The following is a 19,346-nucleotide window of genomic DNA, read 5'->3' as shown; positions in this document are numbered from 1 at the left end:
GTGCTCCTGAGCATGGAAAAATAAATTCACTACAGCAAATTTAGGAGAAGTGAAGTCTCAAGCCCGCATCTGTCTTGGGCACCTCAGAAGTAACTGCAATACTGCTCACTTTATTTAATAAAACTTGYTGGGAAGTTTGGGATTTTGGATGGTTGAGGTTCATCTAGAAAGAATGAGGTTACACCTAACTGCTGYCTGAGGGAGCAGGTCTGAGGCCTCTTGCGACACCCCTAGAACTGCTCCAGTACCCAATTCCAATGGTTTTAAATACTCTTTGCTCYCTTTGTGAGATTTGTTATTCCAAATATATTAAAAAATTTAAGAAGAAACACCCTTTCCTCCCCTCAGCCCCCCAGAAGCAGCTGAACGCAAAGGTGGGTTTGAGGACACCAGCTCCAGGATGTCACGTTTGACAGCGATGGGCCGGATGCGCAGACTGGACCAGCTCTGAACACACCTGGGAACGGCCCCGTAGTCCACGCTTAGGGAGGCATAARGCATCCGCAGGCAACATCTGCAGGAGGCCCCGCGTCACCCCCCCGGGGATGCTCCTGTCCCCAGCTGCCCCTCAGCAGGGCCACCAAGTCTGACCCACTGCCGCACCGCAGCAGACAGCCCCAGGCAGCAGAGCCTGCAGGATTCCTAAATCTTTTTTCTTTTTGAAGCCAAATGGCTTAAAAATGCCTTTTTGTATTAACTTCTGTCAGTCTTACTCGCACCGGGACAGAGCTGACAGCAGCGCAGGCGCTCAGCTTTGCCGCGAGCCTCCTCCCTTCCCGAAGGCGGGCCGCGCCGTCTCCCAAGCCCCCTTCCCCGAGGGACGGGGAAGATCGCTTCCACGGGGTACGGGAACGCACGTGCGACGGCCTAGACCAGTCAGCGACAGCACCGACGCCGTGGCCAAGCCAGGGGACTGCAGCAGGGCTCCTCCTCCTCCTCCTCCTCCTCCTCCTCCCCCGAAGGCAAGACCGAGCGGCAAGCAGCAGAGAGCCGGGCTGGCTCATGGCAGAGGCGTGCAAAAACCAAACGTCACCCTGCACCAAGCACACCCGACGAACCTCCCTTAGACTGGCAGAAAATTGGGGGGAAGGGGGAGGGTCTGCAATTTGAATTTAGGCACACGCAATTTTGCGATCAGCAGCTTCTGCCGCTGTCGGACACCGGTAAACGCAAGCGAACGGAGTTTCTCAGCTGCATCAAAGCAGCTCAGAAATTACGTTCCCAGAATATTTGCTCTTGAACGCTGCAGCGTAATTCCAGCTGGGAACTCTGCAAGGCCACGGCTGCTTTTTAAAGATTACGTGTAAAGAGAGATTCCTCGGCCGCGAGGTCGCCGGGCCGTCGCAAGGTCGGCTCTACGCCGCGCCGACTAACGGGAAGCCGGGAGGAGCTACGCCAGACACGCAGGGATTCGCTAAAGCTGCTTGAAGTGACAACCATGAAGACAGCAAAACATTCAAGTTAATGGAAACAAGTCTTTATTAAGTAACTTTTAATATCAGAAAAATAAAACTCTTATAATTCTCTTTACAGCAAATATATAATATCAGTGCTTTGGCCATCATAAGTTAAAGGCCCTTTATCATAAAATATATGGTTTTTAAACTTTACTCAAATTGAATTTATAATCCCTATGACCTCCCTACATATACATAACAAAAAGTGTAGTAAAATTAGCAAATACTAAACTATATTGATAGTTTATCATTCTTAGTTTGTGGTTTATAGAAATGGTACACGCACCTAATGTCGGTCGATTCCTTGGCTTATTAGTTGCAGTGTACAATGCAATAAAATACAAAATACATGCTTGGTGAACATTTGTTCATATCTACAAGACTGCAGCTAAAGATTAGGTTCCAATACTGACATGTAACTATTCTACAAGCAATTAGCATTAAAGTTATGCATTACATAATATGCCATCAAGGCAACTCTTATACTGAAAATCATAAAATAAAAACCGTTATTTGTAAACTTTTATACGAAATGTAACTCTTCAAGTGGAAATAAAAAATAAAATTTCTGTATATTTACTAGTTCAATACACATATAATTTTATTTTGTTTTACTGAGAAAAAAGCTTTGTCTTGTCTTGGGAAAATAATGCTTCAAAAAAAATAGAAAAATCCACCGGAACTCCACTTTGTGTCTTTTTTTTTTTTGTTTTTTTTTTTGTTGTTTTAATATATGCCAGCACAGATTCGGGAACGTACTGAGGATGAAAAACCAGAAACATCCACAGGTTGAAATGCAAGAAGCGCATTCAAAAGACATTTTTCCTTATGATTGGAACAACAGTTTTGAAATGAAGTAAACTGATTGCAGGGCCACTGTCACAGCTGCTATCATGAATTATACAAGGGCACGCACGCATCTCCCCTTTTTCCTTTCCGTTACTAAAAATAAAATATATATTTATATATGTGCAAGACAAATATGGATTGAACATAAAAATGCTTCACATTTTGAACTATATATTCTCTAAAGTGTAATTTAAGAACAGCTTGATCGGACTAATGAACGGAATGTCAGCATCCTCACTATTAGTCGAAGTATGTGCATCCCAAAGCCCTTATGAAATGGGATTAAGCCAGCCAGACTTTTCCACATTACATTAAGAAAAGCAGTGGGTAGGAATTCACAATTGAAACCAATACGTTCCTGATCCTCTGAATATACTACTGTCAACACGTCGAGTGAAACTGAGGTCCACTGGGCATCTTCTCTCCCCCCTCCCCTTAACAGTAAGGTATCTGAACCTGCCAATAACTATCCATTTCAATAAATCAGATTATGCTTTTTTTAAAAAGCTATTTGCAATGCTGAAGAATTAGGCATAAGTTGTTGCATAAAGAAAAAAAAATTCCCCAAATCTGTTTTTCAAAACTGGCAGTGTAAAGAAGGCAGCATTGGAAGTGTTGTTTGATATATTAATAATGCCACAAACCCTCCACAGCAGACCAATACTTCTATGTTCTGACTACGAGGTTCATTGCTGCCAGCACACAGAAGTAAAACACGTAATACAGATCATTTAGAAAGCCTGTAAAATTTGGTTTTCGGTTTTATAACTGATCAAGACTTCCCCTTACTGTGCCATAATATTATACCAGATGTATCTCTGCTGAACATGCCATCTGTTTAAACTGAACTGGACAGAGACCACCTAGGTTTAGTGTTACCATAGCAGCCTTTTAGAAAGTATAAATTTTATTAACAACTTTAGCCTAATCCCAAGAAAGCCCAACAGTCAGAATTCATTAGGAAGTTTACTAGAGGGTACCATTACACCCATGCCTTTAAGAGTTTTAAAAGTCCATATATAATAATATCTATATATATTTAAGAGTGAATTTGGATTGCCTGAGTAACAGCTGTCTGGCAAACGGGACATGATGGCGTTTCTTTTTCACAGATTTTGTTGGCACATTCCATGCAGAAGAGATTGTGACCACACGGGACTAGGGCCGCAATGACTTCGTTCTCAAAGCATATCACGCAGTCGTGCTTTCGCCGCGACTCGGGAGGCGAACTGGAGGTGGAGCCACCATTGGAAGAGGAGTAGCTGTTGGTACCATTAGAAAAAGCAGGGATGTATATCGGAAGGCCAGCTTGGTTGCCTGTACTAGGTGGGTCACTTCTTACTCTCCTAGCAAGCGGATGTTCCAGACTTTCTGGAAACGTTGGTGACAGGCGAGGAGTAGATGGCTGACTCCCTCTTCGCTGAGGCTTGACACTACCAGTAGGGTCACCACCAAAGCCAGAGAGTGGGTTTACAGGTTCAAAAGGGGTCCAAATGGTTTGGGAAGGTGTTGGTAAGGAGTCATATGCAGGAGAGTCGACTGCCAGATCTTCTGTGCCCACTGAAGGCAGCGTTTCTCCAAACCAAAAGTTGCCTGTGCTGAATGGACTTGTTGGGCTGAAGTCAGCCAATCTATTGCTTCCAAAATAGGAATCTGTGGAGCCACTTCCCAAGGAGCTGGAGCTATCATTTCTATAATTAGAAATCATTCTGGTGCGGCTAGGAGGGACAGGATTAGAAGTAAGCCAAGCAGATCCAAGAGTGCCTCCTTCAAAGCTCACATCTGTACCATTGTAATGGAAATCGTTTTCTTCATTCAGCTCAATGTAGTTTCCAGTACGCATGGCTATATGCATCTCAATTTCCTCTCGGGCGCGATCAACGTTTTCAGGCATTCCTGTGACTTCAAAGACTGGCTCCTTGTCTCTGCTGGGAGTGACTATGTAGGTGTGTGTCTGCTGCTGAATTCTTTTGATTGTAGCTCCTTTAGGTCCAACTACTAGCCCAACTACACGGTAAGGCACCCTGACTTGGACTGTCGTCTGACCTGGTAGGTTGGGGGTACACGGCAACCCTCCCAGGGCAGGACCGTTTTTGTTGCGTGATGCTCTGATCATGGAGAAGTGTTCAGCAGCTGAGAGAATTTCCCTTTTGGCCATGGCTACATCCTCTTTTCGTCCAGTGACAACAAAGATGGGTTCTTCTCCACGAACGGGGGTCTTAATATACGTATTTGTCTTGGCCCTTAGGGCTTTTATTTTGCAACCTGTTTAAAGGAAACACACGCAAGTTTAGCAACAAGTCTAAGTTTAGAAAGCCACAAGAAAGCAATCTATTTTAAGCTGAGAATTTCAAGAAACTGTACGGTGAAACCAGAGGCAGCTGTTTTTATCTCTGCAAGCCACACTAGCAAAAGCAGTAACAACTTTTACTTCTTACTTCCAAACAGATCTCCGGCACTTARAGCCACAAACTATTTTAGTAACATTTATTGGGCCATTTTTGTCTGTCATCTCCATTGTTCCTATCAGATGGTGAATCAATGTGCATTGCTTTTCCTCCTTGATACGAGACATAGTCATGATTATCCTAGAAATAGTGGTGGATTTAAGTATTTTTTTTTTCACTTGTTGGGTATTCTTCAGTTATTTCTAAGATTAAGCTGAAAGCCTACATTTTTGTTCTAAGCATTTCCAAAAAGAGTAAGGGCTTACAGACACATACACATGTGCTTATATCTGCTGACACCCCAACCTTCTACTGAAAAGCATTCAGTAAAAACAAATCAAACATTTACAAGTGAGAGAAGAGCCTGTATCACAGCTGCACAGGATAGAGAGGAAAGCGATTTACTGAAATTCTGCATTTGCTTCCTCTTACGAGTGTTTTTGCAACCTTACTTTTCCCTGTGGAACGAAGTAGCCGCTCCTTGAACTGTTAAGTAAGAGTTCAAGCAGTTTTTGTTACATGTAGTAAGACCTCCATATRATACTATGTAGTTACCAGGAGTTTTTCTCATTAGTTATGCAAATACAGCCTGAAAGATGAGCAAAAGTTAATGGAACTGAATTATAAAGTCTGCTAGGACACAGTGACAGCAGGCTCTTTCCTGCAGTGCTTACAGCGTTTTTACGCAGCACATACACAAGCACCTTTTACCCATTATAGGGCTGAAAAATCAGGTAGTACAAAATTAAAAAGCATGTCCATGACATGTAGGACTGTTCACTGGATTCAGTTCTAAGTCAGTTTAGCCTATATTCAAATGATTTGAAAAGCAAGTCTCAGCAACTACCATTTCAAAGGGAACCTCATCTTGAAACGACCATAAGCAATGTGTACAGACCAAGTGTTTTCAGTATCACTTCGCAYGCAGACTGAAACGTGTTCCCATTTTCCTAATTTACTTCGAACATCTCCTAGCGCTCCGCAAGCATGCCAGATGATCTCTCAAATTAGCATTTTGTTGATCCCTTACACCTAGGGACATTATTTCTACAATTCAAAGCCCACTCAAGTGCACTCTATTCAGAACAATCTCCTAACAAAMTCAGCAAATACGTGGACGCTGCTTGGAATACAAGGAAGGGAAAAGCCTCTTCTCCCGGGCCCCTGCACGCTCACAGCACAAAGGCTGAATCTAACAGCCTCTTGCTTCCAGGACGCAGCTGGGGAGGAAGTTYGTTATCTCCAGCAGAGCTCCACCAGCCAGGAGGGTGGCAGGATACCAGGGGCCCTACCTCCACCAGAAAGCAGGCAGTGAAGTACTGCAGTGGTTTAGGGGAAGGAAATGGTTAGGCACAATCAGATTCCAGCAAAAGTGAGCTAATGAGGCTCAAGAGTCAAACCATGGAAGACTAAGCATCTGCAGGGAAGAAACCAGAAACCTCAACCCTTCACAAAAGCCCCCCCCGCAGCAGGGCATTAATGCGCTCCCAGGTAAGAGAAGAAGGGAGAACTCCAACATTAGATGCCTTATGAAAGCAGCAAAGAACCAATCTTTTGAGGCTATTACATTTCTCTACATTTAATGAAGAGGACAGCCCCTAATTTAGGGGATTTGCCTTTACTCCCCCTGTGTKTGCATTGCAACTGCCCACCGTAAGGAAACGCACTAGCCCACTTTGCACCTGACGCCTCTGCAGTTACTCGGAAAGGAGGCAGCTGCGTGGAGCCCGCCTGCGGGCACGAACAAGACCACAGTGATCCCCAACGTGAAGTTTTCGCCATAAAGCCCTCTTCACCAGGGCACCTAAAACCAAAGTCAGTAAGCTGATGTGCATCAATTATTATCCAATTTATACAGGTTACTTTCGCTTCCTCCATTCCACTCAAGTCTGTATTCTTGATTCACAGACTGCAGAACAAGCATAAAACACCCCTGCAAGCACTACCACGTGTACTGCTTTAAGTTCTTTATTATAAATCACACTTCAAAGCCTGTCTAATTCTAGCTTCCAAAGTGCCTTGCCAAAACTTCATAGTTTACACTTTAGACTAGGTTTCCCCAATCGTTTAGAAACTGAAATTCAGCTAAAAGCTTGCACCTTCAGCTTTGTTTCTCATTTCAGCTGAAAAAGAGTCTTTCGGAGTTTTAACAGCTACATTTCTGAATGATTCAGATTTAAGAAGCCTTCTCACCTTCCTTTCTCAGACTGCAGAATGGCACATTGACCAAGAYGAGCAGAGTTTTTCTTTTAAGGTATGAGTCACATACCTAGAAAGCACAGGCCAAAATCTGCCTCAGTTCCCAGTGGTGCCAGAAAAATACTTTTAAACATTTAAAAAATGGCTTCAAAAGAAAGCTGACTTCACAGACTGTCAAGGTCAGCTCTCTAAACTTTATCTGAAAAGTTAAGAAGAACTGAAGGAAATTGCCAGATACRAAACCTGGATTTTCTGAATGAGCAGGTCAGCACAAGCTCAGTTTTGTCTGCAAGGAGGAAAAAAAAAAACCCACAGCAGACTACTGCAGAGACAGTCATGTCAAAACACGAGGTCAATAACCTCACTATAGAGCTCCAATAGGATGATCTTGCTATTTGCTTTTACTCAGCTGCTGCTTCCTATCCGCTTTTATTAGTCACTCCCCAGGTGACGATATAAAGCACGGCTGGTTCCATCCCCTCTCTGACAGTTTACTGCATCCAGACACGCTGCTCCCAAGCCAACATGAAATCAGCCAGATAAGTCACGTGGCGACTGCATGAATCAAGAAGTTTCTCAATTTCCTGAGCTCAGATGCAGAAACTCAAAGAGGAGGGGAAAAAAAAAAGATATACCGTCCCACACTTCTGCAATAAATCAGATTATTGTAGCTGAGATTTTGAAATGCAGAAAGATGAAAAAAACCTGAATGGGGGACTTGGGTGAATCGTTGCTCTAATCAAAATTTTTTGAAGTTAAGATAACCAAAGCCTTGCTAATTAAGCATTTGGGTGGTTGTACTGAATTAGACACAACATCTCGTTTTACTGAAGTTAAGTCAATAGCAAGATTGTTGGGCTTTTTGGTTTTGTTTTTGAAGTCAGACAGTTGTAACAAGATCTCCATAAAGACCTCAAATTCAACCACTTTACACTGCTTCTACTCGATACAGATTATTTCAGCAGTACAAGCATTCATAACAAGCACCCTCAGTCATAAGCATACACTGCACAGTTAAAGCAGAAAAAAATTACAAGTTAAAGCTTCAGTATTTGTCTGCTTAAGCAGCATATGAAGAATGGAGTCACGACTAACACCCTGAAAGTGGTACTCATCCGGTTTCTGTTGATGGGAATCCTTCTTGTCATGCCTTCTCCCTCCTTTTCCTTGAAGAGGATTATTTGATCAAACATTTTAAAGGCACTATAAACATTATACTCCCCAAGAAACTGCAGAGTAGCTCCAAAGGAGGCTATTGCTTACCTCACATGGCTATCATGAAGACTATCTAAAAGCAAAGGCTAACTTTATAGCAAATGTCCTTCAGAACTGTCATTTTAGAGGCAACAGCTCTAGATTCAAAAGATACGAACATGTAACCATCGATTTTGCTGAGCTTTATGTCAGAGTGGAGTAGTTTCAACCACGATGCCCCAATTTTATCAAGCACTTCCTTATTAGAAAGACTGGTGTGAACTGATAGGGATTTCTTCAAGTGCAGGAGTAGCAGCAACCACGGAGTGCAGGCAGTGCTCACTAGCTATGCAACACTAGCCAGCTCAGACTTCAACTTTTACCTTTTAACATCATAAACAGGATGAGATACGTTAAACCAAGCGTCAGGCGATTCACTCCACCGGGGAAACTCCCCAGACRAGCCAAGACAGAGCTAAGTGACCACAGAACGCGGCAGCAGCCACGGGGACACGGCGCGTGCCTGCCCCACCTGATCCAAGCGAACTCGCTCCCCTGAACCAAGGGTCATCTGGAAAAGCAGCAAGTCCTGCACCCCACAAACACCTCCTTTGTGCGGCCACAGCAGCGTCACTGCACCTGCGCCGAGCGGATCGGGGGGGATTGATTTGTAGATGCAAATCCCTTCATTACGTATCTCTTCCAAACGGCTCCTGCATTGCCCCGCTCAGTAAGGTGCGGGTGGCACGGAGCASCTCACGGCTACAGAACTGCCTCTGGAAAGCAAGCACCGAAAGCAGGACTCCGGCAGGCCGGGGACTACACCGCGCGAAAGCGCAGAGCCGTCTCAGGGAGCAGGCTGCCAATTCCCATCAACACATGCCACGTAACATAAAGCATCAACACATGCCGGCGTGCCATGGAACATACCTTCTACCAAAGAAACCAAGTCCCTAATGCTTCTGGTTAAAAAAATTAGCAAAATATGGTCTGTAAAAGCAGGGACAGATTTTATACTTGTTTTCCTCCTAGAGTTATTACCAAGAGCTGTGGAGCTGGAGTTCAGGCCTGCATACACAAGAACTGAAACCTTCTTAATACTGTGTCTGTTGGWTCATCTCCCCAAATAACGTATGATTTGGGGTAAAAAGAAACACACCCAAAATAGTTTATCTAAAGGGAAGTCTGGAACTCACKGTGGGCAGAAATTCAGTGAAAAGAACAGTCTTTGTGGACCACAAAGAAGTCCAAGGAAGATAGCACTTTGTGCTCTACTACTGACAGGGCACCTAGCTAAGTGGGTCAAAATTACAGCCCTCTTGGATTTCTTTCGATGCACGAATCCTGTGGGAAGATGCCAGACTGCTGAGGTTGTAAGATCAAGTGGGGAGAAGCTGCATTAGTGCTAATTCACCTCGCGCAGGCGGCAGGGTTCATCGGCAGCCTGGGTGGAATTTGGCATCCTTCACCTTGGCCCSAGAGCAAACACGGGCAAAGCGAGGATCTCGCAGAGATTGGCCTCGGCAATCTGGTTCCGCTAAAGAGAAAGCTGTAGTTCACAGGAATATATTTTTCAGCAGCTTCCCATGTTATCTGATGAGACCCCATACTGTATTACTGCCTCCACTCTGAATACAGGCTTTAGCATTCTGACCACTGATTTTGTAATAAATTGACACCAAGAAACAAGGTTGTGACAGAAGAATTAGGGATATCACCTTGGAATGATTAACTACTAGCAGAGCCAGGGATAATCCTTTGCCTAGAAGGTAAGGGCAGAGCCTGGGAAGAGCCTTGCAGAGCCCTCGCAGAAGGTACAGAATTACWGCGAGCGCCAAGGAGACGAGGCAGGAAAGCATCTTCTGTGAACCTGCAACTTTCCTGTGGGGAAATAGCTTTAAACGTAGAGCCTGCTCAGCTGCCACAAACTCTAATTGGAAAATCAGGATGCTTGTTGCCAATGCAGCAAAGCACGCGGATGCACTGTAAGGCCCTGTGGCTGTCCCAGCRGTAACAGGGATCTGCAGAGCACAACACTGCCTACCTGATTAATTAACAAACAGAAAACAGCCTAGCTGATGAAGAATGAACGCTGTGAAGTCCTTTCAGAAGAGCTCTTCATGCCCACTGGTGATTTTTTTTTTTTTTTTTTTTGCTTTAACACGTACAGTGCTTTTTAGTTATTACAAGGCTAAAAAGACTTACACAGTTAATACTTTAGACAACTGCCATGTGCCCCATTTATTAAACATATGGGCATGAAACTGCATTTGAATAGAAAATGAAATTTGATTCCAAGCAGTTTTATAGTCCCCAGTTAATAAGCCTCCTGAAGAGTTCTAGATCTACAAAGTATCAATACCAGTGTATTCTTGGCACTCAGTATTTCACATGACCCTAACAACTGAATTCTATCTGTACTCTAGCCAGTTCACAGACTGAATCTGGTTACTACAGCCTCTAACCCAARACCAGTTAATTCATCTCACATCTTATTTTCATTCATGGATTGAAAGATTTCAAGTCCTGATATTTTTTTTCAGTTGGTCATTGAATGTAGTTAGTTGATCCAAGCAAAATGAAGAAAGTAATTCTCTACACTTTTAAAAGACGCTGATTTGCCCCAAAAAATCTAGATTTGTGTAATCAAGACAATTTCCCAGCCATTCAGCACTTTCATTTTAGGAATGAGGGCTGTAAAAAACATAGCTTTTACATTTTATTTGTAAACATTTAAGAGACTAGAAAGCCTGAACTTGGATTATCAATTTCAAACAGAATTTTGTAGAAGGAAATTCTCATTTTTATCCAGCCTCCTCTACAGCCAGAAGATAAGCTCACAGAGAGACCTTACCACAAGCAGAATATCCATCCTGAAACCTCAACTAAACCAACCTGCAACAGTCGCAGCTTCCCATTAGCATTCTATAGCATAGATAATGGTCTGATCATTATTTGGGTTAATTAGTCAGTAAGGCTGGAACTCCCATGTGAAAACTAGACATGAYTTATGCCAATAAATTGCTAATAAACATGAATACATCAAGAGATGGACACAGCTTGCTGCTGTGATTTGCTCAGGCGCACAGACTAGGCACTGACAGACCTAGAAACAGAAGATGACAGTCATGAAAAAAGAGGAGGACAGGCTATACATGATGGTACGGATAYAGGTAGATTCTGAGCCACAGCTGTTCTGCTCACCTATTAAGCCAGAGCAATCTAACTTCCTGGTGGTATTCAAGCTAAGATTTCTTGTAAGCGGCCACCAGAAACAGGCAAGTAAAGCTGACAAGGTTGCAAGATCAGTGTCTCTTGGCAAAGGCTATGCTTCAATTGGTAGTATTTTTAAAATGAAATTTTCAAATTATCACAATAGGGATGTTTCATAATGMGAATCCATAAAGTAGAGCTTATTTTCAAAGTTACAACCCAAAATGATACTGATATCATTACAATACMAAACCTGGGAGTGAAGTTCTGACTCCATAGCTTTTGAGCATAGCTATATTAATGCTTTAKACAACTGCTTTACACCGTAAGTGCTGTACATTAATAATACCTGCCTTTCACTTCTACTTGTAACAACAATACAGTGAGCAATGCTACAAGTTGGTAAATCACATCGAGCGTACACAGGAAAGGACAATTCAAGTTACAGCCACTCTGACAGGTTACTCCTGAAGAAGAGATGATGATACATAGGTCTTAAAAAAAATAAAAATAAGTGCATTTTCTACCAAAGTCATTTTTCCCCACCTCCTGACCCCCTCATTATGTTACCACTGCAATCAAAGGCTTTTAGTTACAAATCCTTGTGCCTTTCTATATGACTCATCCTATAGCATCCTATATAGTAGTAGGTATAGCAACCTACACTACTTCCATTGTAATTCTGCCCTGCTTGCCCATTTCTAAGGGCTGACCACTTTTTTTGCGATGGCTTTGCATTGCTGCACAMAGGAATACAAATATGATGCATGACTTTATTACTTGTAATGATTCAGCTGGGAACCGAAATGCAGAAAGCAAAAGGCTTTTYCTGCAAGACGCTTTCCAGACAGTAAGCTCTTTAGCACCAGCTTTTGGTTTCTACAGAGCGCCAGCACGAAGCACCCCAGGTGCTGACTGAAGCAAGAGGCACCATAAATAAGGTCAGGGATTCCTCTCCAGGCTGCACGCGCCAGACACCGGGAGCCACGCAGGCCTGGGCTTGCCTAGGTACCAGGAAGGGAGACAACCTGGAAAGCTCAAGCACCTTAAGCAAAAGCCAAGGCATCACAGTTAACCACTCGGTAATGCCAGACCACAGAGAGCAAGTGATCTGGACTTTGTCTGGCCTTACTGCTGCTGAGCTGACAGATGGGAAAAGGAGGAAGCAGCAAGAGTCACAGATATGTTAGAGAAAGGTCCTCAGGGGACRCCTGCTCGCTGAAGCTCTTGCAGATTTTTATCTTTTCTGGAAAAGAAAAGTGCCCTGGTTTAAGAAGGCCATTTGCAAACTTTTTCAGGAGTATGCTTACGTATATATCCCAATCTGGCTAAGAACAAAGTAGTCTGCCTGCTGACTGTTTCCTTCTGTATGTCAGGTTGGGACAATTTATCCAATTAGCAATTGCACAGAGAGGAATACTCCAGTTCCCAAGACAGATGGCAACTCAGTAAACAAGTTACATGTAGCAAAAGAGCCAGAGGGCAGTARCTTGTATTATTAATTACTTGTACTATTCTAGCACCAGATCTCTAATGTAGCAGCTGCTGAGCAAAAGTAAAAAGATACAATAGCAGAAAAACAGCAGCATAAAACAGCATTTCCCACAAATCAAAAGGAAAAAAAAAAAAAGTTGTTCTCATATAAGAACTTTGATCTAGTGAATGAAATGGATCGCTGTGAGCAGCGGTGACGGGATACCTAGACCACACAGGGAAGCTGAAAAGGGACCACCATTCAACACGCCTTTTGGATGTCCCGTACAGGAAGAGCACAACAGGTCATGCAAGTCTTCATCTACATCAAACAGCTCAGTTTCAAGACTGCTGACAGAACTGTGTTTTTAATCACAGAATTCTACAGTATATTGTATATTGTCCAAGTGTAAAACGAACTACAAGGCAAAAAAAAATGCTATTGTGTCTTTGTTTGAGCAAACAGCAAAGAATTTGGCGCATGCTGCAGCGTTACTCACAGCAGTGAGGGAAACGGGGTTCTTGGACACAGGCAACACCTTAGGAGCTTAGAGGAATACCTGAACAAGAGAGGGGGAAGACAACATTCCTAAAGAGTATCTGAAATTGGAAACAAAGGTTTGTTTTAGAGCTTTTTGGCCTTTGGCTTTAATTAAATAAAAATCCTTCAGCACTTGGCAGTCTATTTTTGGGGAGTTAAGTTTGCAACACTATCCCAGGGAAAGATTTTTTTTTTTTTTTTTTTGCCTGCAACATGGAAATGGCTCTAATTTGTGGGAGAAGGGAGGAGGCAGGGGAGGAGTAGGGAGAGTATTGCATTAAGAACAAATTTAAGATCTTTGAGACATCTAACAGTTCTTTTTGTTAAGAAGTGTATTTCTCTTAGTACACTGTGATTTGAATTTCTGGAAGAGAAAGGGTAACAAGACAGAAAAGCAGGATCAACTGACTTTACTGACAACTTAAAAATCTAACACTTATCTCTGCACTAGATTAACCTGTTTTAGTGGCATGATTGGCAGCACATTAATACAGACTTCTTTTGTAAGTTTATGTTGTTAATTTAAAACATACTCTTTTAGACCACTGCAGTTTTACAGGAAAAGCAAAAGGACCAGAAGATTAGAAATTAGTATTTCAGGTTGCAAGATTTTTATTATTTTAATTTCAGCTTTATCCAAAGATYTTTCTTATGCAGGTATTCACTTCTGGTATTCATACTTAATCTACACGGTTTCTGGCAGACTACACGAAGAGAGGAAAACCCAAATCTCAAGCACGCACTGTGTTTAGYGTGCTTCCCAACCCAACAAGCCAAACAAGAGCAGCATTTATGATTTAGGATTTATGATCCCAGCTGGAGAACCTGTAACTTTCTGACAAACTTTGTCATTTGAGCTGTGTAAAGATCCCAAGTTGCAAAYAGCAGCACTGAAGTGCTGTTTGTTCCAGAAGTCTAGGCCAGTGAGGCCTCAGCAGTGGTTTCAGCCTCTAGCAGACCATGGTAGCATGCTCATGTGTTTCAAGTCCTGAAACTCTAGACTCTTGCTGAATGCATCAACTTTAACATTGACTAATGATGAAAAACAGACTTTATATTAGATTTAAAAAAAAAAATAGTTTAAGTTTTATTTCAGGCTTTAGAATAAGCTGTTTAATAACCTACTTGTGGTAGAAGATGAAAAAAGTGTAACTGCCTTGTCAGCTTCAATGTAAAATAATTTAGCTGAGCACCTCTTTTAAATGTGAACTTAATTTGTGATCTTCATTGTATGTGGTGATCAATTGATACTGAGATTATGTAATCGCTTCAGTGATRCAAATTAAACATTCTTTAAGTGAAAATCTCAAGCATCCTGTTTTTAAAAAACAATATCCAATTCAGACTACTTAACTATAATTATGATGACTATTTCTTACAACTCAGCTTCAATAACCAATCAACAATAATTAAACAGTTATTCAGTAAGATGACTGCAACAAATCTAGATACAAAACAAAGATATTTAGTTCTTTTGGAAAGAACTATAATTATTCTGCCACAGGACACCTATATACTGTACTCAGCTAATATAAGTACTAGCAAATTTGTTCTAGGATTGTTTTAGCATTGTTTCCACTCCCTAAGATTGAGGGCAATTGTTTTTACTTGACTGTCAGCTGTGTCAGATAGTTATCAGCCAGATACTCACCAGATGGGTTTTATTTGTTTCAAATTACAGGACTATTTTAAGTAAGGTAATCTTCTGCTCAAGAGCCCACATTCAAATAGCAAAAAGGCAGTCCAAGATCCTCAGACACACATTAAAAAAAGAGTATTTCAGCTGTAAGGCTGTCTCAAGGAAAGCGGATTTGTCATTATCGATTTAAATTGGCAAAACAGGATGATATCATTCCTCCTTCTCTTACTCATGGAGGGTTTGGAGACTCCTGCCTGGTTTCAGCTTCAAGTTCTGCAGTCATCRTTCAGTGTGAATTATTCTTATGCAAGAACAAGAAGCATTAGACTTCAGAGTTAAGTACCTGATTGCTATCTTAGGGGAAAAAATATGAAAAAGCACACTATTGACAGCTTTATCAGTGATGTAAGTGCTCTGAAAAATCATGTTATTCTGACAGTCATAATGCTACAGTGGGTTAGCAAATACTCTAACAATCATCATCTGGCTACAATTTAAGAAATTTACTTAACACTGGAGACAGTTAAGGCACTCAAAGATGTGAGAGGTCTCTACAGGACAAACTTTTGTCCCTTCCAGCATCTTTCAGGTTTTCTAKTCACATTTTTAAACTCCATCCTTCTTACTGCATTATTGAAAAAAGTTTTTAGTGTTTTAACATATTTTTGCYAGTGTAAAGGGTACACTGGGGACTCTGAAGATACCAGTTATACTGGCCAAATCCTTCTCAAGTTGTCAAGGCCTGCCAGGCCATGGCAGGATTGCCACAGAAAATCACCATCAGCATGTTTATCTGTAGGAAAAAGTTTTCAGGTGATCCAGAACAGACTTTTGCAAGTCTTTCATGAAACTCAGAGATGAGRACAAAAACTCTTAAGTTAGATCTCCAGAGATCTTTTTAGTTTAGCTGCATGCTTATATAGTTTAGGGTATGCTCCCTATCTTAACTCTTCTCAGCAGCTTTCTTGCCACCAATTTATGATCACTTTTTTTTTTTTTTTTTAACAATAAAACTTTCTGTAACTACTGCTATTGACAGCAAAGAGAGTTCTGATTAGTAGGATGACTGGCCAACTTACTGACGGCTAGATTCAACAGCTTGCTCGGATTCATACAGGAAGTCTGTACAATGCCATGAATGGAATCTAGTTTTCCTGGCTCCCAGTCACATGCCTTAACAAGAATAAGAGGATACAAATATCTTTTCCTTTGTTGTTCACCTTTGAGATTCCTCCACTTCAAAGACTACAAAGAATTACATTATACTACTTGAACCAGTGCCTGTTAGCTTCTTTATTTATTTATTTATTTATTGGGGGGGGCAGTGCATGAGGAGGCATGCAGGCGGAATAAGTCAAAGTTGAAARCATTTGAAATGTTTTAAAATCCCACAGCTTTTAGAAATACTATAGTTTGTTTTTTAAAAAAAGAAAAAAAGTCTTATCTAAACCCTTTTCAATATTTTTAAGGTGATGTAAAGGCTTCCAGTGGCAAGACATTAAAATATTGTCACACTAAAACAGCAGCTTCATGTATGCAAGAAAGCCATAAATTGCAACTTACATTTCAGTCAGTCTACACCCTTYGCAGCTGTGGTCTCCCTCATCTGAGCACAGCTCCCAGCCCACACTTGGTAAGTACAGCTACACAGTACTTCTTTCAATTATTCCTGCACTTGTGTCTAACCCATGTGGGAATTTATGATACAGGTACCTAGAGTGGGGGTTGTGGGAGCACCATGCTGCTATTTGAAGTGCTATATTTATTTTTTAATAACTTCTGCATAATTGAGAAATGCCAAATGCAAAAGCCATAAGGTTTTACTTGTCTACAGATTTCTTAAGAATCAGGCGCTCCTTTAGTCTGATAAACAGTGTTTGAAAATTCTCTTCCTCTATGCTAAAAATTAATTTTGGATAAAGAATACTGTGGATTTCCTATTATCATTATTCTTTCAGTTAGATGGTTAGTACTTACAATAGACATGCTTTCAGACATAGYAGTGAGGCCTCCAAGAAAGCCCAAATCAAACTCAGCATTCCTGGTATTTAGAACTGATGTTTTGGGCATTGCAGACATTGCAGGTTCTTTTTATACATTGCAAAGCCAGCAATAGAAAAAAATATAAATTTAATCTGTGGAAAAAAATCCATCAGAAGTGACCATTCAATTGCATCATCCTTACATAATTACATATTAAAGAGTATTACAGCACAGAGAAGCCAGGCATAAACTTTAAGTGGGATTCATTCAAGATAAAGCAACTGGTTATGAAGCATGTTAGGAAGAGAATATGCTGCATCTTTGTTTACAGATAAAGCAGATAGAGCAATCGATGTAGGATGTGGCTCCGGAGAGCCCTGCCCTAGGCAGGAAGAGCTGTGCTACAGCTGATGGTGCTTTGCTCTAGGAGGGCACAGGCACATGCAACGCAGGTGTGAGACASTGAGACCTTCCCGTGCCTGCACGATGAGCACATGTGCAAGCACAGCTCTGGGCATAAAAAAAAAGGAGATACCTAACTTCTATTTCTAAGAAACTTGGCAAAGATTTAGCTGCACGAATGCAAATCACACGTTTAGTTCTCTAAGTGTTAAGTTCTCTCAAGCGACAACTTTGAAGGGCCTCCTTAAACAACACTTGCATGCAGAGACACTTGGTAACAATAGGGAAAAAAAAAAAAAAAAAAGCTCAGCACACACACACCCAAGATCTCTCTATCCCTTCTACTCATTCCTCTTTCATAACTGTAATTTTTTTTTTTATGACCTGATCATCTCCACAGAGGCTAAATATTTTATCACAAGCTRAACAGTGTGACATCAGATAAGAAATAAAAGCAGAGGCAGCAAATGAACTGCTCAGGAACAATGATCCTATTTTTATGCAAACCCTATCCTCTTGTTTAAGTGACTCAAAGTACCCAAGAATACACTACAGAGAACAGTCCTGAGGGGTGAAGAATAAACGATATAGTCCARGAGGTCCTCAAAGTCCAGCACTCTGCATTTCTCTTTTAGAGAACTGTAGCAATGACAGTTTTTCAGTTCTGTTTTCCATCCCCAATGGGGCGCAGGCAAGGTCTTTAGTCATTCAAGCATTATTTCTTGGAAAAGATTTTTTTTTTAACTTCCAAACACAAATGGCTCGCCTGCTCCCATGTGCACACTTAGGAAAAAGCTGCCAGACCAGCTTGCAAGGGTTGATATACTGGAGGGTCACGCTACTATGTAACAATATATAACTATTTTAGAACACGGCGTTAGCGGAGGGAGGTCCGAACCGACACGGGCAGGCTTCTGCAGTCTGAACCGTGGTTTTCCCTTGACGCACACAACATCTTCCCTTGACCCCAGCTGCTGAAAGCCCGCGGCGAGAAAGCACAAGGCTGCGGAGGCTCCGGGGCGCAGCGCGCATCCCTCCAGTAACGCGCTGCTTTAAGCCTGTTTTACTGCGTGTTCCGCGCTAAGAAAAGAAAACGGCACGSAGCCTCGTGTAGAGGCCAGACCCAGCTTAACAGCTCACTTTCTGGTCCGATCAGCAAAGGAGAAACAAGTCTCAAACCGACAGAGAGCAACCCAAAAAGGGAACAGAGAAGCGACTAACTTGTCTGGATTTACACACACCCGCGCTCTGCTCGGCGCGCCGCTTCGCGCATCGAAAGCGCCCTGGAAGTCAGGGCAGGCGCCTTCCAGCCCCGCGGCTGGACACGGGCGCGGAAGGGGCATCGCGCCCACTCCCGCGGCCGCGAAGCCACGCGCGACCCGGACGCGGCAGCCCCGCGGGGCCGCGGCCGGCAGCCGCCGCGCGACGCGGCCTGGAGCTCTTCGGAGGAGGAAGGGGGGGGGGAAATAATAATAATTTTGTGGTGTAAACGATGAATAAACAAACAGCCGCTGCCCCCCCCCCCCCCCCCCCCCCCCCCCCCCCCCCCCCTCCATTTTGTGCCCGGCGCGCTCACCCTGGCGGCCCACGATCTCGGCCACATGCTCCGAGCTGGGCACCGGCACGCACTCGGTGGTGTTGACGCTCTTGCGGCGGAGCAGCGCCGCCTGCTCGCCGGGCAGGCTCCCGGCCGCCCCGCCGCCGCCGTAGGCGTGGGACAGCATCGCCGCCATCATGCCCTGAGGATCGTCCGCCGCGTACAGCGCCGCCGCCGCCGGCGCATCGAAGGCGGGCGAGAGCAGCACCGAGCCGAGCCCCGGCAGCAGCGGCGGCGGCTGCGAGGAGAGCAGCAGCAGCGCCTCCTCCTCCTCCTCCTCTTCCTCCCCCGCCTGCTCCTCCTCCAGCTCCAGGTCCCCCTCGTCGCCGGCCTCCTCTTCCTCCTCCTCCTC

The 19,346-nt window shown here is 43.1% G+C and overlaps 1 protein-coding gene across 1 annotated transcript in view; it reads right to left on the bottom strand.

Moving 5' to 3' along the window:
* Positions 1-1,461: 1,461 nt before the first annotated feature.
* MEX3C (mex-3 RNA binding family member C) overlaps positions 1,462-19,346 on the bottom strand; it is a 19,812-nt gene continuing 1,927 nt past the window's right edge. Inside the window, exons 2-3 of the mRNA XM_085322191.1 lie at positions 18,974-19,343; positions 1,462-4,571 (exon numbers count right to left, since the gene is read on the bottom strand). Of these exons, the coding sequence (XP_085178317.1) occupies positions 3,346-4,571; positions 18,974-19,343 (1,596 nt within the window). The 3' untranslated portion in view covers positions 1,462-3,345. The remainder of the gene's footprint in view (positions 4,572-18,973; positions 19,344-19,346) is intronic.

Source organism: Rhea americana, unplaced genomic scaffold, assembly GCF_003343005.1.
Source record: "Rhea americana isolate MKP2758 unplaced genomic scaffold, rheAme1 scaffold_75, whole genome shotgun sequence".
Taxonomy (NCBI): Eukaryota; Metazoa; Chordata; class Aves; order Rheiformes; family Rheidae; genus Rhea; species Rhea americana.
This window is presented reverse-complemented; position numbering and strand designations above follow the sequence as displayed.